This window comes from Lepisma saccharinum, chromosome 16 (assembly GCF_977018435.1).
Source record: "Lepisma saccharinum chromosome 16, izLepSacc3.1, whole genome shotgun sequence".
Classification (NCBI taxonomy): Eukaryota; Metazoa; Arthropoda; class Insecta; order Zygentoma; family Lepismatidae; genus Lepisma; species Lepisma saccharinum.
This window is the reverse complement of record NC_139244.1, coordinates 14,430,419-14,448,028: the sequence shown is the minus strand read 5'-3', so window position 1 is coordinate 14,448,028 and position 17,610 is coordinate 14,430,419. Positions and strand designations below refer to the sequence as shown.

The 17,610-nt window shown below is 39.6% G+C and overlaps 1 protein-coding gene across 1 annotated transcript; it reads right to left on the bottom strand.

The window, feature by feature from the left end:
* Window positions 1-1,119: 1,119 nt before the first annotated feature.
* Window positions 1,120-16,664, bottom strand: LOC146000268 (1,5-anhydro-D-fructose reductase-like). Its single transcript, XM_083137732.1, has 8 exons — window positions 16,613-16,664; window positions 13,129-13,229; window positions 11,358-11,525; window positions 8,128-8,331; window positions 4,810-5,063; window positions 4,229-4,385; window positions 3,421-3,518; window positions 1,120-1,206 (listed from the first exon to the last, which is right to left on the bottom strand). The coding sequence occupies exons 2-8, from the start codon at window positions 13,201-13,203 to the stop codon at window positions 1,164-1,166; spliced, it is 999 nt and encodes a 332-aa protein (XP_082993858.1). The 5' UTR covers window positions 13,204-13,229; window positions 16,613-16,664; the 3' UTR covers window positions 1,120-1,163.
* Window positions 16,665-17,610: the final 946 nt, after the last annotated feature.

The following is a 17,610-nucleotide window of genomic DNA, read 5'->3' as shown; positions in this document are numbered from 1 at the left end:
GCAACAAACATTCGACTCCAAAGATATCTAAAAGACTTATGTCAAGTAAATTTTCAATATTTTGCACATCCAAATCAAGATGTTTCTCATTGTTTTTAACGAATATGGTCTGATTTTGTTTTTAAGTCCACTTTATGCACAGACCTAATCGGGGCAGACCCTACAGTTTAAAGTGGAATATGAACCACCATGTGATCTGCCTCCACTGGGTATCAAGCCTAGATTACAAGGCGAAGACGTTAACATTATTTTTTCTACAAGAGATAAACTAATAAGACACAAGTATTATTCGATTCTCAATTTTTCTCATTAAGAACAAACTCAAGCATCCATTCCTTTCCCGGGATTCGAACCAAGGACCCTTGGCGTGGAAGCGCACTGTGCTAAGCACAGCGCTACAAAGGTTAACACTACGCAATTGGGGAGAACCTTTAACGAATATGGGAACACTCCACTGACAAGCAGAAAATTTCGAAATAATGAAAATTAAACATTATGTTATTGTCTTCAGCCACCCAGACAGTACTTTTTTACACTACACACACTGCGTTAATATGAAATAAGATTGATCACTAATTTCGTCCTAATAAATGCTTTTAATCTTTATGTTATGACATAATTTCGACGAGTGTGAGATTTAAGACTTCTCCATATATTGAAACAAGCTAATTCTTTTGAATGCTCGAAGTGACAAACTGACAGGACAGTGGCATGTCCGAGGGAGGGTGGGGAATGGAGGTCATACCCACATTTTTGGTCCAGTATTTCTAAAAAAAAATAACGTCAAAGGCATAAAAAGATGACAAAATTAGGGGTGACTACTACAAACAAGTATACGTAACTCCTCTCGTTAAAAAAAAACCTTGGGCACTCCACTGCAAACTGTACACAATTATCGGTGTTCACTTTTTAAGTATATTCACTTGGAGCGTGGACACAGAATACAAATGTATATTCTTAAGCTATTTTCAGCATGCATATAACTTCAATAGCTAACTGCAAGTTTATGCAGATGGCAGTGTCATTTTTCTTTGTTTCTAATGCTGTGAGGAGGCCTGCAAGCGCATTTCATGTTTTATTGATAGCCTTGCTACTTGACATAGACTATTAATTAAGAACAGCTAATCCAAGTCTTCTCTCTTCATCTGAAGTTGCCAAACCCATTAGTACAGATCGCCAAATGGATATTCCGGATGCACATCAGTTCTGGAACGCATAAATGAATATAATTATTCTGCTGAAAAAAAAAAGAAGCCGTAGTATTTCATACGAAATTAAACTCTTAGATAATACCTTACCCAAATTCAAAGAATGTCGATTTCGAATTTTAATTTACAATATTATTAGCCAACAGAGGAGCTATTTCTTGACATTAATTTGCTGATTTCGTTTATGTTACGAGGCTGTTCTGCCACTTTTGGCTAATCGAGATGAGGATGAATTGTCAGAAGATGAATGCAGGAAGAATCAAAAACACATATGGACGACGCAAAACATTCACAGATCGTTTTACTGGGTGTAGATTCAAGCGCCACCATCTTGTTAGCTTGCAAAATTAAAAGCTATCTTGCCATTGGAAAGCCTTCAGTGATGGTCATCCCTTACACTCCTAATTCAAATCTAATTGTGTACTATTGTTATTTGACGCCACTTTCCTATTTCTGCTTGTAAACCTTAAGTCGCAACAATGAAAGGTAAGTATCAAAGTGATTTTACTGTAACCAAGTTATTTCTAAAAATATTTTGAATAAATAACTGCAACTGGAAGTCAGTATTTTTAAAATTGATTTTAAAAGTAAATTACCACTTTGCCATACACAGCTAGATGCATACGGTATGCGTGAACTAACTAACTCTCTAGCCTTCTTAAACCCGAAGGATTATGGCTGCAGCAACACAAGCCTTCCATCTGTCCCTATCCTGGGCAAGTTCAATCAAATCTTTTCCATCCTTATCGATTTTCTTTAGGTCCATCTCAACGTTATCTCTCCATCTTCGTCTTGGCCTTCTTACAGGTCTCTTACCATCGGGTTTCCCAACAAGAATCAGGTAAACACTTCGTTTCTCACCCATTCATGGCCTGTCCACCTACGTCTTCTTGATTTAGTTATTCTAATAATATCTGGACATGAATACAAATTATGCATTTCTAAATTATGTAAGCGTATCCACTCACCTGACTCCTCATCCTTTTTAGGCCGAAAATATTTTTCTAAGGATTTTATTTTCAAATACTCTTAATTTATGTTCCTGAATGCGTGAAACAATGTAAAAATAACATCTTTGATGAATGAATATAAGTATTTAAAGTCTGCCCGGCCAAAGAATGGACTTGAGGAAACCCAGACTATCCGTCTCCAGTTCAAGGGGTAAAAAGCGCCGTTGCTACCGGTTGCTACACGCCTGATTTTTGTCCAGTCATACACGACACCTCTTCCTGTCAACATGCCCTCTTCGCTCGCATTACAGGAAGAGGCAAGGAATCTGAGACCCATTCGCTTGCTGCGCTGCGACAACCATTAGTCTTCGCCGTGCTTGACCTTGTTGGGGGTGCCACCTGTTTCGAAAACGACTCCAAACGAAAAATGTTGCAACGCAGAATACCACGAGAATTTCCCCTCACCACGGCAACTGGACAAAGCCGATTGGTTCAGCGGATCATGTGACCCTCCTTGGCTTTCGACAGAAAAGATAAAAATAGAATTTCCAGGTCCATTCTTTGGTCGGATCCACTGTAGAGCTACGGTACCTTCTCCTAGTTTCTTACGCAAGAAAAATATAAACTCGCAAGTCTACAGACTTCAGATAAATAGCGAACCAGTTACGTGAATCATAGGGATTCGTGTTATGGGGAGTTGACTGTAGTAAAATTATATGTGACAAGTAAATTACTTAATGCGAGGAGTGCCAGTTTCGTACCAGTTGTGCAGTTATGTCAATATAGTCGGAATGGGCACTGCTACTAAAAATAACCTCGACTATACAAGATGAATTTCTCCCCATATTGCAAGTGATTTTTCAAGATGATTATATTAAGCTGGACACTAGGTTTGAAAAATATGATAAACAAGAATTTTCCGATTCCCATGTCCTCTGCCCGTTCATGTGTTTTTACACCATCACGTAAGTAATGCTAAGTTTTCTCCTCCCACGACTATCCAGCGCACAGACCACTTTTTCCCCAGCTCACCGCACGGAAAGGTCGGTGGGAGATGAGGAGATTAGGGTACTCGTGTCTGTCGCTCTTGCCCTAAAGAAAGAACCAGTAAGAAAATCATTGCGACGTATTTTATATTTAGAGGGCTAAATGAAGAGAAAGAAAGCAGCAAATATTGACAATTTACACAAGCTATCAACGTTTAAATTGTTCTGTTGTTCATTAACCCTTCAAATGGGAACGAAATAACACAAAGTACTTACCCCAAAAATATTGATACCCCGTATACTCTGGAGCTAGGTCCTTTGTCCAACTCGCTAAGTGACCGCATCTGCTCTAAGGTCAATTCGAAATCGAAAACCTGCAAAGGAAGAATAGATTCTTAATGGACTAATGTGTCAGCACAATGTAGATCGTTGCCCTTTAAATTAACGAAAAACTCCGTTCTGTAAAGTAGGAATTTGGCAGTATCTTGGTCTTGTCTCGAATTGTAAATGTCTGTCTCATTCCTTCCTAAATTACAGTCCTTAATCTTCAAATCTATTAGTTATTAAAAATGAAATCCCTGTAATTCGGTGTCCCTTTTCTGCTCTGTTCAATGTTTTTGCATGCTTCGCACCTCACAAAAATGCTCGGAATGTTACGTGAAAACCTTCTTTCTGTGTAAAGTATTGTCTGCTATAAACAATTGCTATATGATTTTCGGAAGCATCTACTTAGCATTTATTGATTGATTGGTTTTATTTTACTTCGCTTTTCTGCAACTTTTGATTAATCGCGAAGACGAGGATGGATGATCATATGATAAATTGATGAAGGAACACTCACAAAGAATAGCCGAACCCAGGCCGGGATTCGAACCCAGCGCCTTTAGCGGTGCTGTGCTAACCGCTCCGCCAAGGTGTCGGCTCTTAGCATTACGTTAGCGAGAATGTTAAAGAAAATGTTTCCCTCGATAGCGGGCCTTACAGCTAATCCAATGGTACAAATCAGCCGCCAAAATAATCCTTTAGTCATCCACAAAACGTTCACAGAAAATATCTGAAACATCATGACCTTGGAAGTACGTACCTCAATATTTTCTTTCATCCTGTCTGGATTGGCGCTCTTTGGAATGATGATGACACCCTTCTGGATAAAGAATCGCAATACCACTTGGGCTGGTGTTTTTCCGTGTTGTTCTGCTATTTCTTGGATCACAGGGTCCTCCCTAAAATCCTGAACTTCCCTGCAAGAAGAGGGATGTAGTAAAATCCAAATCTCGCTTCACACCATTCATCTCCTGAAGAAAGTACAATTGAGGACAATTTCTCTAATCTGAATCAAGGGTCTTTATTATGAAAGATTCTTATTTTTACACTTAGGTGGAAATTACATTAGTCAGAGGGAAGGAGGGCCAGGCCGATTTTAGGTGAGTCTTGGTCCACTCCGGTCTTCCCTTGGCGCCGCCCCTGAATTTACATCATCCGAGGTTAATGTTCGTCATGCGCTGAAAAAGTAATTGATCCTCGAAAAAAAAAATCCTACCGTTTTGGAAATCCCATTAGTCCTAATTGAAATCTCCCATATCCGGTGGAGAGATTGGAATCGTAATAGAAAACTTGAGCTGAGGGAAATTCCTCTTAACCTACGATAACTAATATTGTACTCACTTTACTTCGAGCCCCATCGAGGTCTTGTAGTCGTTGATGGAAGGGCAGGCGAAGGGGGCGTAACCAGTGACGCGGAGGCCAATGCCCCTACAGAACGCCGTCAGTTCCTTATTCTGGAAGTAGATGTTGGATTCAAACTGGTTGACCGCTGGACGGATGCGAGCTGCCTTCACGATCCTCTCCGTCTGGCGGGCGTTAAAGTTGGAGATCCCGATGTGCAGCGCTCTTCCGGCGTACACCTGAGTCTCCATCGCCTGCGAAAGAAAAATTACGCTAATGTATAGTCCCCTTAGTAGTTTAATGAGGGGTATGGCGCCTCTAGTACGTACGAGGTTTAATCTTACTTTTTAATCAGTGTTGCTAATCTAACCTAACTATAGCTTTGAGGAAAAAATCAGTGTTGCAAACCCAAACTAAATTTTTGAAAAGCGACAAGCTTAACCTAAGTCGATGGAGAGGGGGAGGAGGGGGACAACGAGTGTGATGTATCACGCTATAGGCTAGCCTATAGCTTGTGGCTTTTTTGAAAAAGTTAGGTTGGGTTTGCAACACTGATTTTTCCTCAAAGCTATAGTTGTTTAGGTTAGCAACACTGATTAAAAAGTTAGATTAGGCCTCATACACACTAGAGGCGCCATACCCTTCATTAAACTACTCCCTTTATGCTCAAATCGGATATTGAAAACAGGTTATAGTGTTTAAAGAGAGATTAGAAGCACAAGAACAAGCCTCTGTGAGCGAACGCGTTGAATGGTCAGCATCCGATCTCGCCACCAAAGTTTCTGGGTTCGAGTCTACGCACGAGTGTCCAATTATCAACGTTCCCTAATCGTCATTTATCCTCATCACCGAGATTAGCCTCAAGAGGCGGAAATGCGACGTAAAATAAGAAATGTACAAACAGAACTATCTATTTCGAACCACGGATTCATGAAGTTGACCCAGGGGGACGGAGCGGGTGATCACCCTCTTCCGAGATAATAATTGATCTAAGTAAAAACTTCACAATATAGAACAAATCTCCGCTCTATCTTCATATTTCGCAGTCGTTTTTGCTTCTGTCTCCTCTCAACAATGTATGTTCCCACGTGGTCCCCTCTCAACGGTCGCCTTATGCAATTATACTGTTTACAAGCTAGTAAAAAGATCATTCTTAAACAGGCAATACCGTTTATAAGTTAGTAAAAAGACCCTTGCTGAGGCCGATGTAGATTGTTGCAAGCGTCTCGCACGGCAGGAAGCAGATCAGGTGAGTGCTGAGCGACAAGCTGCTGTTCAGAAAAGACCAGCGAGCTAGACTACATATAGCTGGCTGGTCTGAACCAGCTAGTTCAACAGGCTGAAGAAATAAAGAGCAGCCACAGCACTGCTTCTACTGAACACTCCTTTTGATATAATTCCAAGTATTGACAAAATAATACAGAAGGTTTCAAAGAGCTGAGTAGCGGTTTGTCCAAAATCGTTTGACAAGCCATCCTCGCCAACCTCGTTGGCATTGTGATTATCACAGAGCGCTACGACGCCAGGGGTCCTGGGTTCGAATTCCGTCCTGGGCATGGGTGTTCTTTGCGAGTGTTCCTTCATCATATCGTCGCCAATCCTTATCGTCGCTATTAGCCAAAGTGGCAGAAAAGCGACGCAAAATAACAAATTTTAAAGCTGCCCTAAGTGAAGCGGTGTACCTTACTATAGAATGCCAATAGAAAACTACGAGATCAAAGGAAGTTCAATTTCCTATGGGCTATGGCCTATCGTTGAGGACTCCAAAATGTTCTCAAGATTAAAATTAATATTAATTATATGCTTTTTGATGTGACGTGGTCATAAAATAATATTTAGCATGACTAAAATTATATTCTTTCAACTGTAGTTTTTAAATCTTTTCGACTCCCTCGCCCACCCGCGTACAACCGGGAAACAAACCCCGTCGTCAGATGGGTACGTACAATGATCAGTGGCGTACGTAAACAAGTCATTAAGTTATTTAAATAGTTTCTTTAAATTCTGATTTAAAAGATTGCATAATGTATGACTTGACTTAATTCCTGTTGCTCCTTTTGGAACATAGGACATCTGTGAAACTTATCCATCTGGTCCTGTTGACAGGCATCTTCTTAATTTCATTCCATGATTTTCCCATTTCTAAAGCTTCTTCTTCAATTGTTTTTTTTTTTTTTTCAGGTCTTCGGTTTCCCTCAGGATTCCAATCTACAAGGTGCGTCTGAAAAGTTCGGTGAATGGTCTCAGAAAATAAAGGAAACAAGAGTTACAAACAAAATACCTTTACTGGTCTTCAAAGAAATCACCATTAGCTACAACACACGTCTGACATCGGTTGTAAAGCTGTTGGAAACTGGCAGCAAACGCTTCGTGTGGAATCGCTCGAAGCACCGTGGTTCACGCGTTGGTGGATATCCGCAACAGCTCTTGCTGTTGAAAAAGGCGAACAACATCGTCTTAATCTTGGATTTTGTCAGCTGACTTTTTTTGGGAAGCGGGGAAGACGATGAACACCATGCCATTGACTGTCGCTTGGTCTCCGGATCGTATTGATAGCACCACGTCTCATCTCCAGCAACGATGGTATCCAAAAACTGCGGATTCCGGTCAGACATGTCTATGACATCTCCAAACGTTTCCATCCGAGTTTGCTTCTGCTCGTCTGTCAGCGTGTGTGGTACAAACCGGGCACAAATCTTTCGCTTTTTCAAATGTTCGTGAACAATAGTGCGTACACTGTATTTGCTTATCTGCAACTCTTCTGTGATCATTCTCAACGACAGTCGCCGATCATCCGCAAGCATCCGTCTCACTCGTTCGATGTTGTCTGGGATTGTGCTTGTTGACGGTCGACCCGAACGCGGCTCATCCTCGACACCTTCCTTTCCGTCTCTAAAGCGTTTAAACCACTCAAACACACACTTTTTACTCACTGCTTGAACACCGTACACTTGCACTAACATTCCACGAGTCTCCGTCGCCATTTTCCCCAATTTGAAGCAAAACTTCATGTTAACGCGTTGCTCCATTTTGCGCTCCATGTTGCAATGACACGAGTTCGCACACTCACTCCGTTAGCTTGGTCGCAGCGTGCACCACTGCTTCACTTCGGTGATTTGCACGATAGGGGCCGCTTGTTGACATGTCTCTCAATGCGCATGAGCGGGCGCGTCATCCTAACCAGCACGGTTTTTCAAATATGGGATCATTCACCGAACTTTTCAGACGCACCTTGTAATGCGGATTTTTGTATTTCTGGAGATATTGTATGATAAGCAAATTAAAAATAGTGACGCTTATGTCTAAGAGGAAATTTACCCGCCAAAGAGAGACATGGTCCGCCTCAAGATCAATCTTCGTCGATCCATCATCATTCAGTGGATAGAGGTTGTCGTCATCTGTCTCTTGCAGTGGGACTGGATAATGAATCAGGTAGAGGTCGACATAGTCCAGTTGCAAGGCCTCCAGTGAACGAGTGAGATACTTCTCAACACTGGCTGCACGGCAGCCAACTACAGGAAGCTGAAATAGCAACGGAATAAATGTTGGATGTACAGTTTGGTTCATAGTTGTAGATACATTCATCTAAAACAATAGGTAAGGGAATACAAAAATCAAACATTCCTGTACATGATATAGACAAAGGCGGGGATTTGTTACGATATTTTAACAATAGAGCGAGCGTCATAAGTAGGGAAAGGAACTTTAGGTAAATAAATGTTTTTTCTGCGATAAGATACAGACCCTCATTTTTGCCAAAATTCTGATCATAGCCTTATATGTCAACACAGCAAATTTTATTTTACATAAAAACACATATTTTCCAGTTTTCCGTATGTAAATACATATTTTGCGTATTTTCATTTTAAATACATAAAATCGCTCATTGACTTCATCTACCTCGAAATCTTCGAAGGAAAAATGTTTATACTCTGCACCTCTTTCATATCGAGAGTGCTAGGTTTGTTTTGTCTTTGAACACCCTCGCTGGCAGACTTCTGGCACCTCGCCTAGGATCCTATTGGGAGAAAATAGCTGTAAGTAGCTGGGGCTGGCTACACGTAACGATAGCAAGGCTTTTTAATGAAGCAATGCAGCTATTGTGGCCGGAAGGCATAAAATTTGACAATGTTCTTCTCCTCGTGACAGATGCTGCAGCTTACATGAAAAAAGCTGCAGAAGGCCTTGCCGTTAGCTACCCCAAAATGGTGCACGTTAAATGTGTGGCGCATGCGTTGCATAGAATATGTGAAAAGATAAGAGCTCTTTATCCCAATGTCGATAAACTGGTTTCAAATGGGAAGAAAGTTTTTATGAAGTCGCCTAGAAGAATAGACATTTTTAAACAAAAATGTTCTGAGGTTCCTCTTCCCCCTACACCTGTAGTTACGCGATGGGGCACTTGGTTGAATGCAGATGTTATGCCCAGAACTTTGAAAAAATTGTATCTGTTGTAAATGATCTCCACAAAGAAGAATTCTGCAAGAACTGTTGATGGAGCCCTCCTTAAAAGTCGAATTGGCATACATCTCAACAAAACCTGTCCATTCTCTCTAATTCCATATGAAAGCTTGAATCGTCCGCGAACACTTTGGCAGCTTCCATTGGTAAAGTCCGTATAGTAGAAACGAAACTGCAAGAACTCACTGGATCTAAATGTCTAAATGTACAGAATTTTTGGGGAAAAACCAAGGTTTTCAAACTTTGTGCCAAATTGCATGTGTTTTGGAAAGTGAAGTAGAGGAAGACGAAGCTATGGAAAACTTAAGCGTTAGTGACATTTCGTGATTCAAATATGCAAGAATTGTTTCTTGTGACGTGGAGCGATCTTTCTCACAATATAAGATGCTTTTTAGAGATAATCGTCACAGATTTAGAATGGAGAATTTGGAAAAAACTATGGTGATCCACTGCAACTCTTCCAAAAAATAGCTCGCTAAGAGGTAATCATTTAGAAACTAATTTCAGGTGTTTAAAATGCATGTTATAGTTTGTTTTTGTTACCAAATGTTTTTATTTTTGTCACATATTTTCCTGTTTTTATCACATATTTTCAACATTTATGACACATAAAAAATAAATATTTCTGAGTTTTTTAGCACATAAAGTTCCGTTCCCTAGTCATAAGCAAAGCTAGAATGGGGGAGGGAATGTTCCACAAGTTCGGTGGCCAAGCTCGTTAAGTGTTCAGCTTTCGATCTCGTCACCAAAGTTCCTGAGTTCGATTGCCGGCCTAGGTATTGGTGTTCTTTGTAAGTATCCTTTCACATACACATTATTTATACATAACTTATGTTATACAGGGTGATTCAGAATTCCTATTACACACTTCTAGGGGTTGTAGAGGGGACTTAGTAGATCAAGTTTTAATAAGGAACCCATGTCCCGAAACGTACCGTTTTGGTACTACACAGATGACAAGATCACATAATTTCACATCTCCATCATTATCTAATCTGGCAAAAATGGAATGTGATGGAGTGACACGATGCGGAAAACGCTCTGCATACAGACGTTGCGCAGCTCTACCATTACGTCCAGCTTCACCGTAAATGAACAACATGTCCGTGTTCTCGGCAAACGTGTATTCAATCATATTGTACTGTCTTCCGCAACGACTGAATAGCAACTAACGTGAAGGTCTAAGCACACCGGATTGTAAACAGAGGACGTTGGAAGCAGCACACATGACACCAGGTGACTGAAGACATCGTCCTCCGTCAATGTGGGTTGCCTACCGTGAAGCGGGAGATGTGAAATTCTGTGATCTTGTCATCTGTGTAGTACCAAAACGGTACGTTTCCGGACATGGGATCCTTATCAAAACTTTTTTCTACTAAGTCCCCTCTACAACCCCTAGAAGTGTGTAATAGGAATTCTGAATCACCCTGTATACATACATACATGTGTGTGTGCGTGTGTATGTGTAGGATTTCGTCACGTAAATCAAAGCTAAACTCTCTCAGCGTATAGAGAACATACAGGCGAACAAGCTAATGGTGTTTAGCTTGTTCTGATGTTACGAATCCTCAAAATTAGCATTTTTGTACGCTGTGTGTATGCAACCACGCTACACAAAATTCTTGGTTGCCATCGACATTTTATATTTCTGTTGGAAAGCGACCACATCTCTAGTAAAATGCGGACAGACTACGCAGAGTCCGTCCTATGGAGTGTGAATATCTCTTACAAAACTTACGAAATTATGAGATAATATAAGCAGCATATACAGTATGTGTGATGTGATAAATGCATAATTTGAAGAGATCAGCGAATTCAACCTGCCAGCGTCTCCGGTTTCACCACCCAGATCATAGACTTCCTTCAGATAACACATTCGTACAAAGCTGAACACTTGAGCATAGGTTCGAGTCTCACCCAAAACTAGAGTGTCTAATTTTCATCTTTCAATTATTTAATCTAATCATCGATCATCAACGTCACCGCGATCAAGTTAAAGAGGTAGGAGGGAGAAGTTAAATAAGTGCATGCCAACAACAGCCTATCTTAGGGAATGAAAGGGATGTAAACGTGTGTGCATTCCTCACCTTTGTTACAATGAACAGCTCCTCCCTCGTGACCTTTCCCTCGTCCATCCATCGCTTGAGAACGTTTCCAATAATTCCCTCATTCCGATAGAAGTATGCCGTGTCGAAATGCCGGTACCCAAGCTCCAAGGCACACTCCATGGCATTTTCCATAGTGTCATCTACTACCTGCGACATAGACAAGAGAGACATTTTTTTCCAGTTGACCGTGACTGGACTGTGAGCGGAGCGAGTCCTTCTACATACAGAACCAAAAAAACATGTAAATTGACACATATATTTTGACTCCAATAACACATTAATGTGCTAAACTGCAATTGATGCAGTGTTTCGTGTGTCAAAATACACATATAGAATTGTACAAAAGGGTATTTTTATCATATAATGTTCTATGTGATGCACTAAAATGCATCTATTGGGAAAATCAGACAAGATCATTTGAAAGATAACGAAATTACACATTTAGCTGTGTTAATTGATGCATTAAAAGTGACATTTTGTTAAATGTCAACCGTACGGACGTGTGCTATCAGTCTGAGTTCTTGACCCTGCTGTTGCGACGCACATGATAACATGGCCGTATTTAGGGGGTTTAAGGTTCTAACCCCCTCCCCCCCACGAAAATTCTCAAATGTTGGATTAATGGAAGTCCCGAAACCAAAATCTGTAACTCATTTTCAAAAATGTATTCGAAGTTTCACAGAAATACAACAAGGAGACAATGTTGAAACGATCCATCTAGAATTTTCATACTTTTGGAATTCTGGAACTTGAGCGAAATAGTATTTTATCTCGGAATTGCAGCCCACCCGCGCGACCCCCTCCAATTCCACTTCTGATGTCCTCTTTCCAGTATTATTACTGGGTCAGACTGAAAATTCCCTTATGATTGTTCCCAAATTCCTTTCCAACTTTTAAATTCCCTGTCCGATAAAATTGAAAATCCCCCTTGATAGGAGTTCAAACCTCGGATCGCCGGTTTTGTAGCGCGATACCTTCGCGATTGCGGTTACAATACATACACAAGGCTAAGTTTTAAAAAATAATAATTATTACTATAATTATTATTTTTATTATTATTTTGGAATTTTGATATTTTAATTGTTATTATATAATTATTGTTATTACTTCTATTATTCAAATTTTTGGCGACGCCCATGACAACAATTATGAATGAACCCCCCCCCCCGAAAAATTTCCTGCCTACGACCACACCTGATAGTGGTTCGTGTTTGTTTGGCTGAAAGTTCGTGCTTAAAATCAGTGGTTCGTGATTACAGTACAGTAGCAAAACAGTTCAGCATGAGTCGGTACTCAGTGGAACAGCGTGTGTTTATCGTTCGCACGTACTGGAAAACTGAGTTCATAAAGGCATGCCAGCCACAATTTATTGTACAGTTTGGGGTCCGGAAATCGCCTGCAATGTCTCCCTTTCAATATTTGGTGAAGAAACTTGAAACAACGGGAACATTGTTAGATTCGCATGAAGGAGGACGTCCAAAACTCCAAAACTGCCAGAAGCAACGGTGCAGGAAGTGAAAAACAGATTGCAAAAACATCATGGATCTGAAAGACAGGATTCGGTTGGAAATTGACTCTGTGACTCCTCATGTGTTGGCGACCACTTCCAATACTCGCTGTGACGTCACCATGCTCGTACATCAAGGTATGTCCGTAGCAAATTGCATTACATTATGACCAATAGTTTGATTTTTATAAGCGAAAATCAGGGGCCGAGAGCGAGTGAAACACAAGACAATGCATGACTTACATTAAACGTTCCTAGTCCAATAATTGGCATCTTGTGTCCCGTGTGAAGGGCGATGGATTGCACAATTTCCGTCATGTCTCCAACACAGAAATCAGCAACACCTGCGAGTGAAAAGGCTCATTTACGCAAATAGTACGAAACTTTATAGGTTAACTAAGAAGTTCATGCAAAAGAAAGTGTTTATACAGAATGTTTCAAGAGTCGCCCAACCAAAATTTGATGGCTTGTAACATTAAAACCACAACACCGGGATTTCTGCATTTTAAAGCTCCATCCGTTATGTTCGACTGCTTAACATTAAAGTTTACTCCATACAGGAAATTCTTCAAATTAATCACTATAGAGGTTTCACTCTGTAATTAATCGAATGGTGCATATTAACTATTTCTAATTTAAATATTTGAACAGTATGTAGTTTTTAGTTTAGAGTGTGATTTTAGTAATTTTGGATATTTTTAATTATGTCAAATCAATGCATGAGGTCAGGAAAAAGCAGATTAGTTGCTTAATTGGAAGCAACACTATCCTATAAACTCGTATAAACCCCACACAAAGAATTATTTTTATATGACGCAGGCCCACTATAGAGCGACCACAAGGAAATAAACCTTGGACGAAAAGTTCCCGCGCAGCTTTCCTTTCTTCCGTTCAGCTCGGGCCATAAGAAAGCATAGTTCAATCTCCCCGTCCCCTCCTCGCGGGAGTGCGATGCACAGGAGTCGCAGGTCTGCGCAGGTTTCTTTGCTTGTGGCTACACTATAGCGAGCGCTCGAGTTGCCCCTCCCTGGGCCGCTTCTGATGACAGTAGAGTGCTGTCAGGGTTAGATCAGCTAGGGTCTCCCTTATCGCACAACACTAGAGCAACCCAGCGTTCTGACGTCAGACGAGGAATGACTACGCTGTTAGGTTAGGTCTGTTAAGTTTTGGTTCTATTAGCATAAATATGATACGCCTTGTTTATTTTGGCCATATGTAATATTTTATTTCTTCTCTGTTAATTTCACAGAAATCTGTTTGATTTATTTGTTAGTTTCAATACTGTTGTTTGCGTTGATTAACATTTGTAATTTTTGCTGTATATTTGTTACACGCAATATCGGAAGCGGAAGTCATTTCCGGTTTATAACAATTTGTAGAGCTGTCCAATCTTTTATTGATTCCGTTGCAGAGACAACAGTGCGTGAAAAGAAGAAAAAGTAAGTTGAGTTCGATCTAATACTTTCACTCTCTTACATCCCTTGATTTATCAACTAGATATTCCATTATATACTCAATGTTCAATTCACTTCAGAGATCTAGGTTTACATGCATTGTACAGAGAAAAATGGCCAATTCATGTAATGATTTACATCGATGGTTCTAAGAATAACAATGGTGTAGGATGTGCCTATTACATCCCAGAGAAAAATATTTGTCAACAATTTAGATTACCTATAGATTCATCTATTTTTACTGCGGAAAGTTACGCTCTATACAAAGCCTTACCATGTGGAATTGCTGTAGATTTAAAAAAAAATCTTCTCCTTACAGATTCTCTGAGTGTTCTTCAAGCATTATCTACATCCTATCCCAAATTATGTCATCAGTCATATTTTATTATTTTAATTATTCAAAAAAAATTCAATTTGCTTGCAAAAGGAACATTGACATACAATTCAGTTATGTTAAAGCACATAATATTAACGTAGGAACTTATATGCTAAACAGGCCAGAGATTTACAACTCATAAGTTTCAATAGGTTAATATATACTGATTTATTACCACGAGTGAAAATCAAAATTATGGAACAATGGAACGAATGGTGCAAGGATCAATTTAAGTTGGTGGGCAGCACATATAGATGGATCGCAGAATTTAAATGTAAGGTCCCTTGGTTCATTTCATACACACTCCCACGGCAAGTCATAGTTTTTATTAATAGATTAAGAACAGGACATGTACGTACACCAGCACATTTAACAAAAATAAATATTAAAACTCAAGAAAATTGTAAATGTGGCAATAATAATACTGATGATCAACATTTATTTCTAGAATGCCCAATTTTTTCAGATCAACAAATCACACTCTACAAAGGTTTACAACGTTTAAAAATTCCATTTCCAATATCACTCTCATCCATTCTCACAGATTTATCCCCTTCATTAATATGGATGCTGTATGCATATTCTCGGAAATGTAGACTCGAAATATAAAGTGATTTTTATATATACATATATATATATATATTAAAAAAAAATAAGAAACAGCAAAAGGACAAAAAAGTGAATTATTCATAATAGTCGTTTTATATTTGTGATTCTGATTAATTTGTGAGACTAACTATCAATTTTAGAAGAAAACATTAAAACAAATACAAAACAATAACGATGTCCAAAGTCGACAAGATAATGCTAACAGGGACAGTTAAAAAGAAGAAGAAGAAGTTGAGTTGCGTTAGATGATGTTAATTTTGTGAAAAACACTGTTATAAAGGAAAAGCCACAGCTTAATTGAAATGTGATTGCGTTTGTGAATATTGTTGTTATTTTGCAGTGATTGTTTAAAGATAAAATGTGTTACTAAATTTGTAAAATGGCAAGAAGGTATTTCTTTTTCAAATCGTTACGTCCTGAGAATGCTCAGTGTAGCATAACATTAAGGAGAGTCTCATAACTCCGCCGCACAGGGAGATTGGGTAGCTACCGTGACGTAGTGATCCAGTGTCGAACACCAGAAAGGAACGTCACAAATACACTAAAAATGTATTATTTATGCTAAGAGAAGTAAACCTAGCTAACAAATTAGGCATTTAGACTAACAATAAAAGCATTCTCCGGTGACGTCAGAACGCAAGGTTGCTCTATTGTTGTCCAAAAAGGGAGGGCCCCTTTTTCAAAAACTTTCCTCGGTACATAACTTCCTACACACAAAAACAAATCCATGAGTCGACCCTGTCTCCCTGTTAAATCTGCCAAAAAGAGACAGCCCAAGAATGAGATGTATTGACAGGAAAAACAGACTTTACGAAACAGAGGCAGCTCAGAGATAAAGAGAGAGAGAGCGACAGAGTGAGAAAAACATTTGTGCGAAAGGAAGGTGGGTGAGAGCAAGAAGGAAAGAAAGAGAATCATGTACATAAGATGAGAAGGGGAGAGAGAGAGACAGAGAGGGAAAGTAGATACAAAGAGAGAGAGAGAGAGAAAGAAAGAGAATCAGACAGAGAGTTAGGTACACAAAATGAGAGGGAAGGAAGAGAGAAAAGGACACGCAGAGAGAGAAACGAAGATAGAGTGAAAGGTAGAAAGGGAAATTAGCGAGTAACAGGGAGAGAAAAATAAAAAAACAGTGAAGCGTCGATATGTGATTCCTTGGCCTGAGGGAAAAAAACAATGGTTTTCGATGAAATTGTATCCCTCTTTCAAGTTGGTAAACTTATCTCTCGTCGCTCATAAATGCAATGTAAAACACAAAGTGATACACACAAGAAAACCAGTGTCTTACCTGGATAGAAAGCCTCTTCTTCACATCAAAGATGACTCTGCATATCTCTTTTATAGTCGAAGCGTAATTTGACCTGGTTTTGAAATGTTATCCTCGTCTCTTAAATGAATTCCCTTTTACATTTATTTTGACAATGATAAGGCAACGCATAGCAATTAGTATATCCTAGAAGATCTTGAAGTTTCGAATTCTCTTTGAAATACAACTAAGTACCTGATTTATCAATAGATTTCCTTCCCTACAATTATTTTAGAAAATATCGCAGTTGTGAAACGAATTACATTTCAGGCAATTCTTGGTTTAGTAATAACTAGGAAGGCGCGTGTCCTAGTTTTCTTGGTTCCTGTGACAGCTGTGTGCTTAGCAAAGAGAATAGAGAACTAGTCACCTACCCAAACCTATCATCTTCTCTCAGTCTGGTTCTATTGGGTGAAAATTACATGTACTTGAATCTCTTCAGTTGCTACAAGAACTCACGCGATCAGACACTCAATAAAAGACGACGAGACGTTCATATTCGGGCGAAGTTATACTTACACACCTTTCGTATGTTTCACGCTAAACACAAGTCATCTCTACAAGTTCCCCATATCCATGTATTGAAAAAAAGTTATTATCTCAACTCACCACTAGCTGTCTGCTCCTCTTCGGATCAGGGGTGGACCCCAGTCAGGCATGGGTGTGTTATCGCTATTTATTCAGGTCATCATTCATCCTCATCGTCGCAATTGACAAGAGAGGTAGAAAAGTAACATAAAATGACCAAACTAGAATGAAAATTTGAAGATGCCATCTTGAGTTTGCAGGAGCAGAGTTCACCACTCAGGTGTAGATATCCACTCCCACGAGTAGACAAGTGACAACAGAAAACGCTTGATAAGTAATTTTCTTCTCTGCATTATGTAACTATTAATCGCTATGTAAATTAGAATTAATTATATTTGTATGTCTGTGCAACTTTGTCATCTAGGCAGCAGCTGCAGCTGCAAATGAAGGAA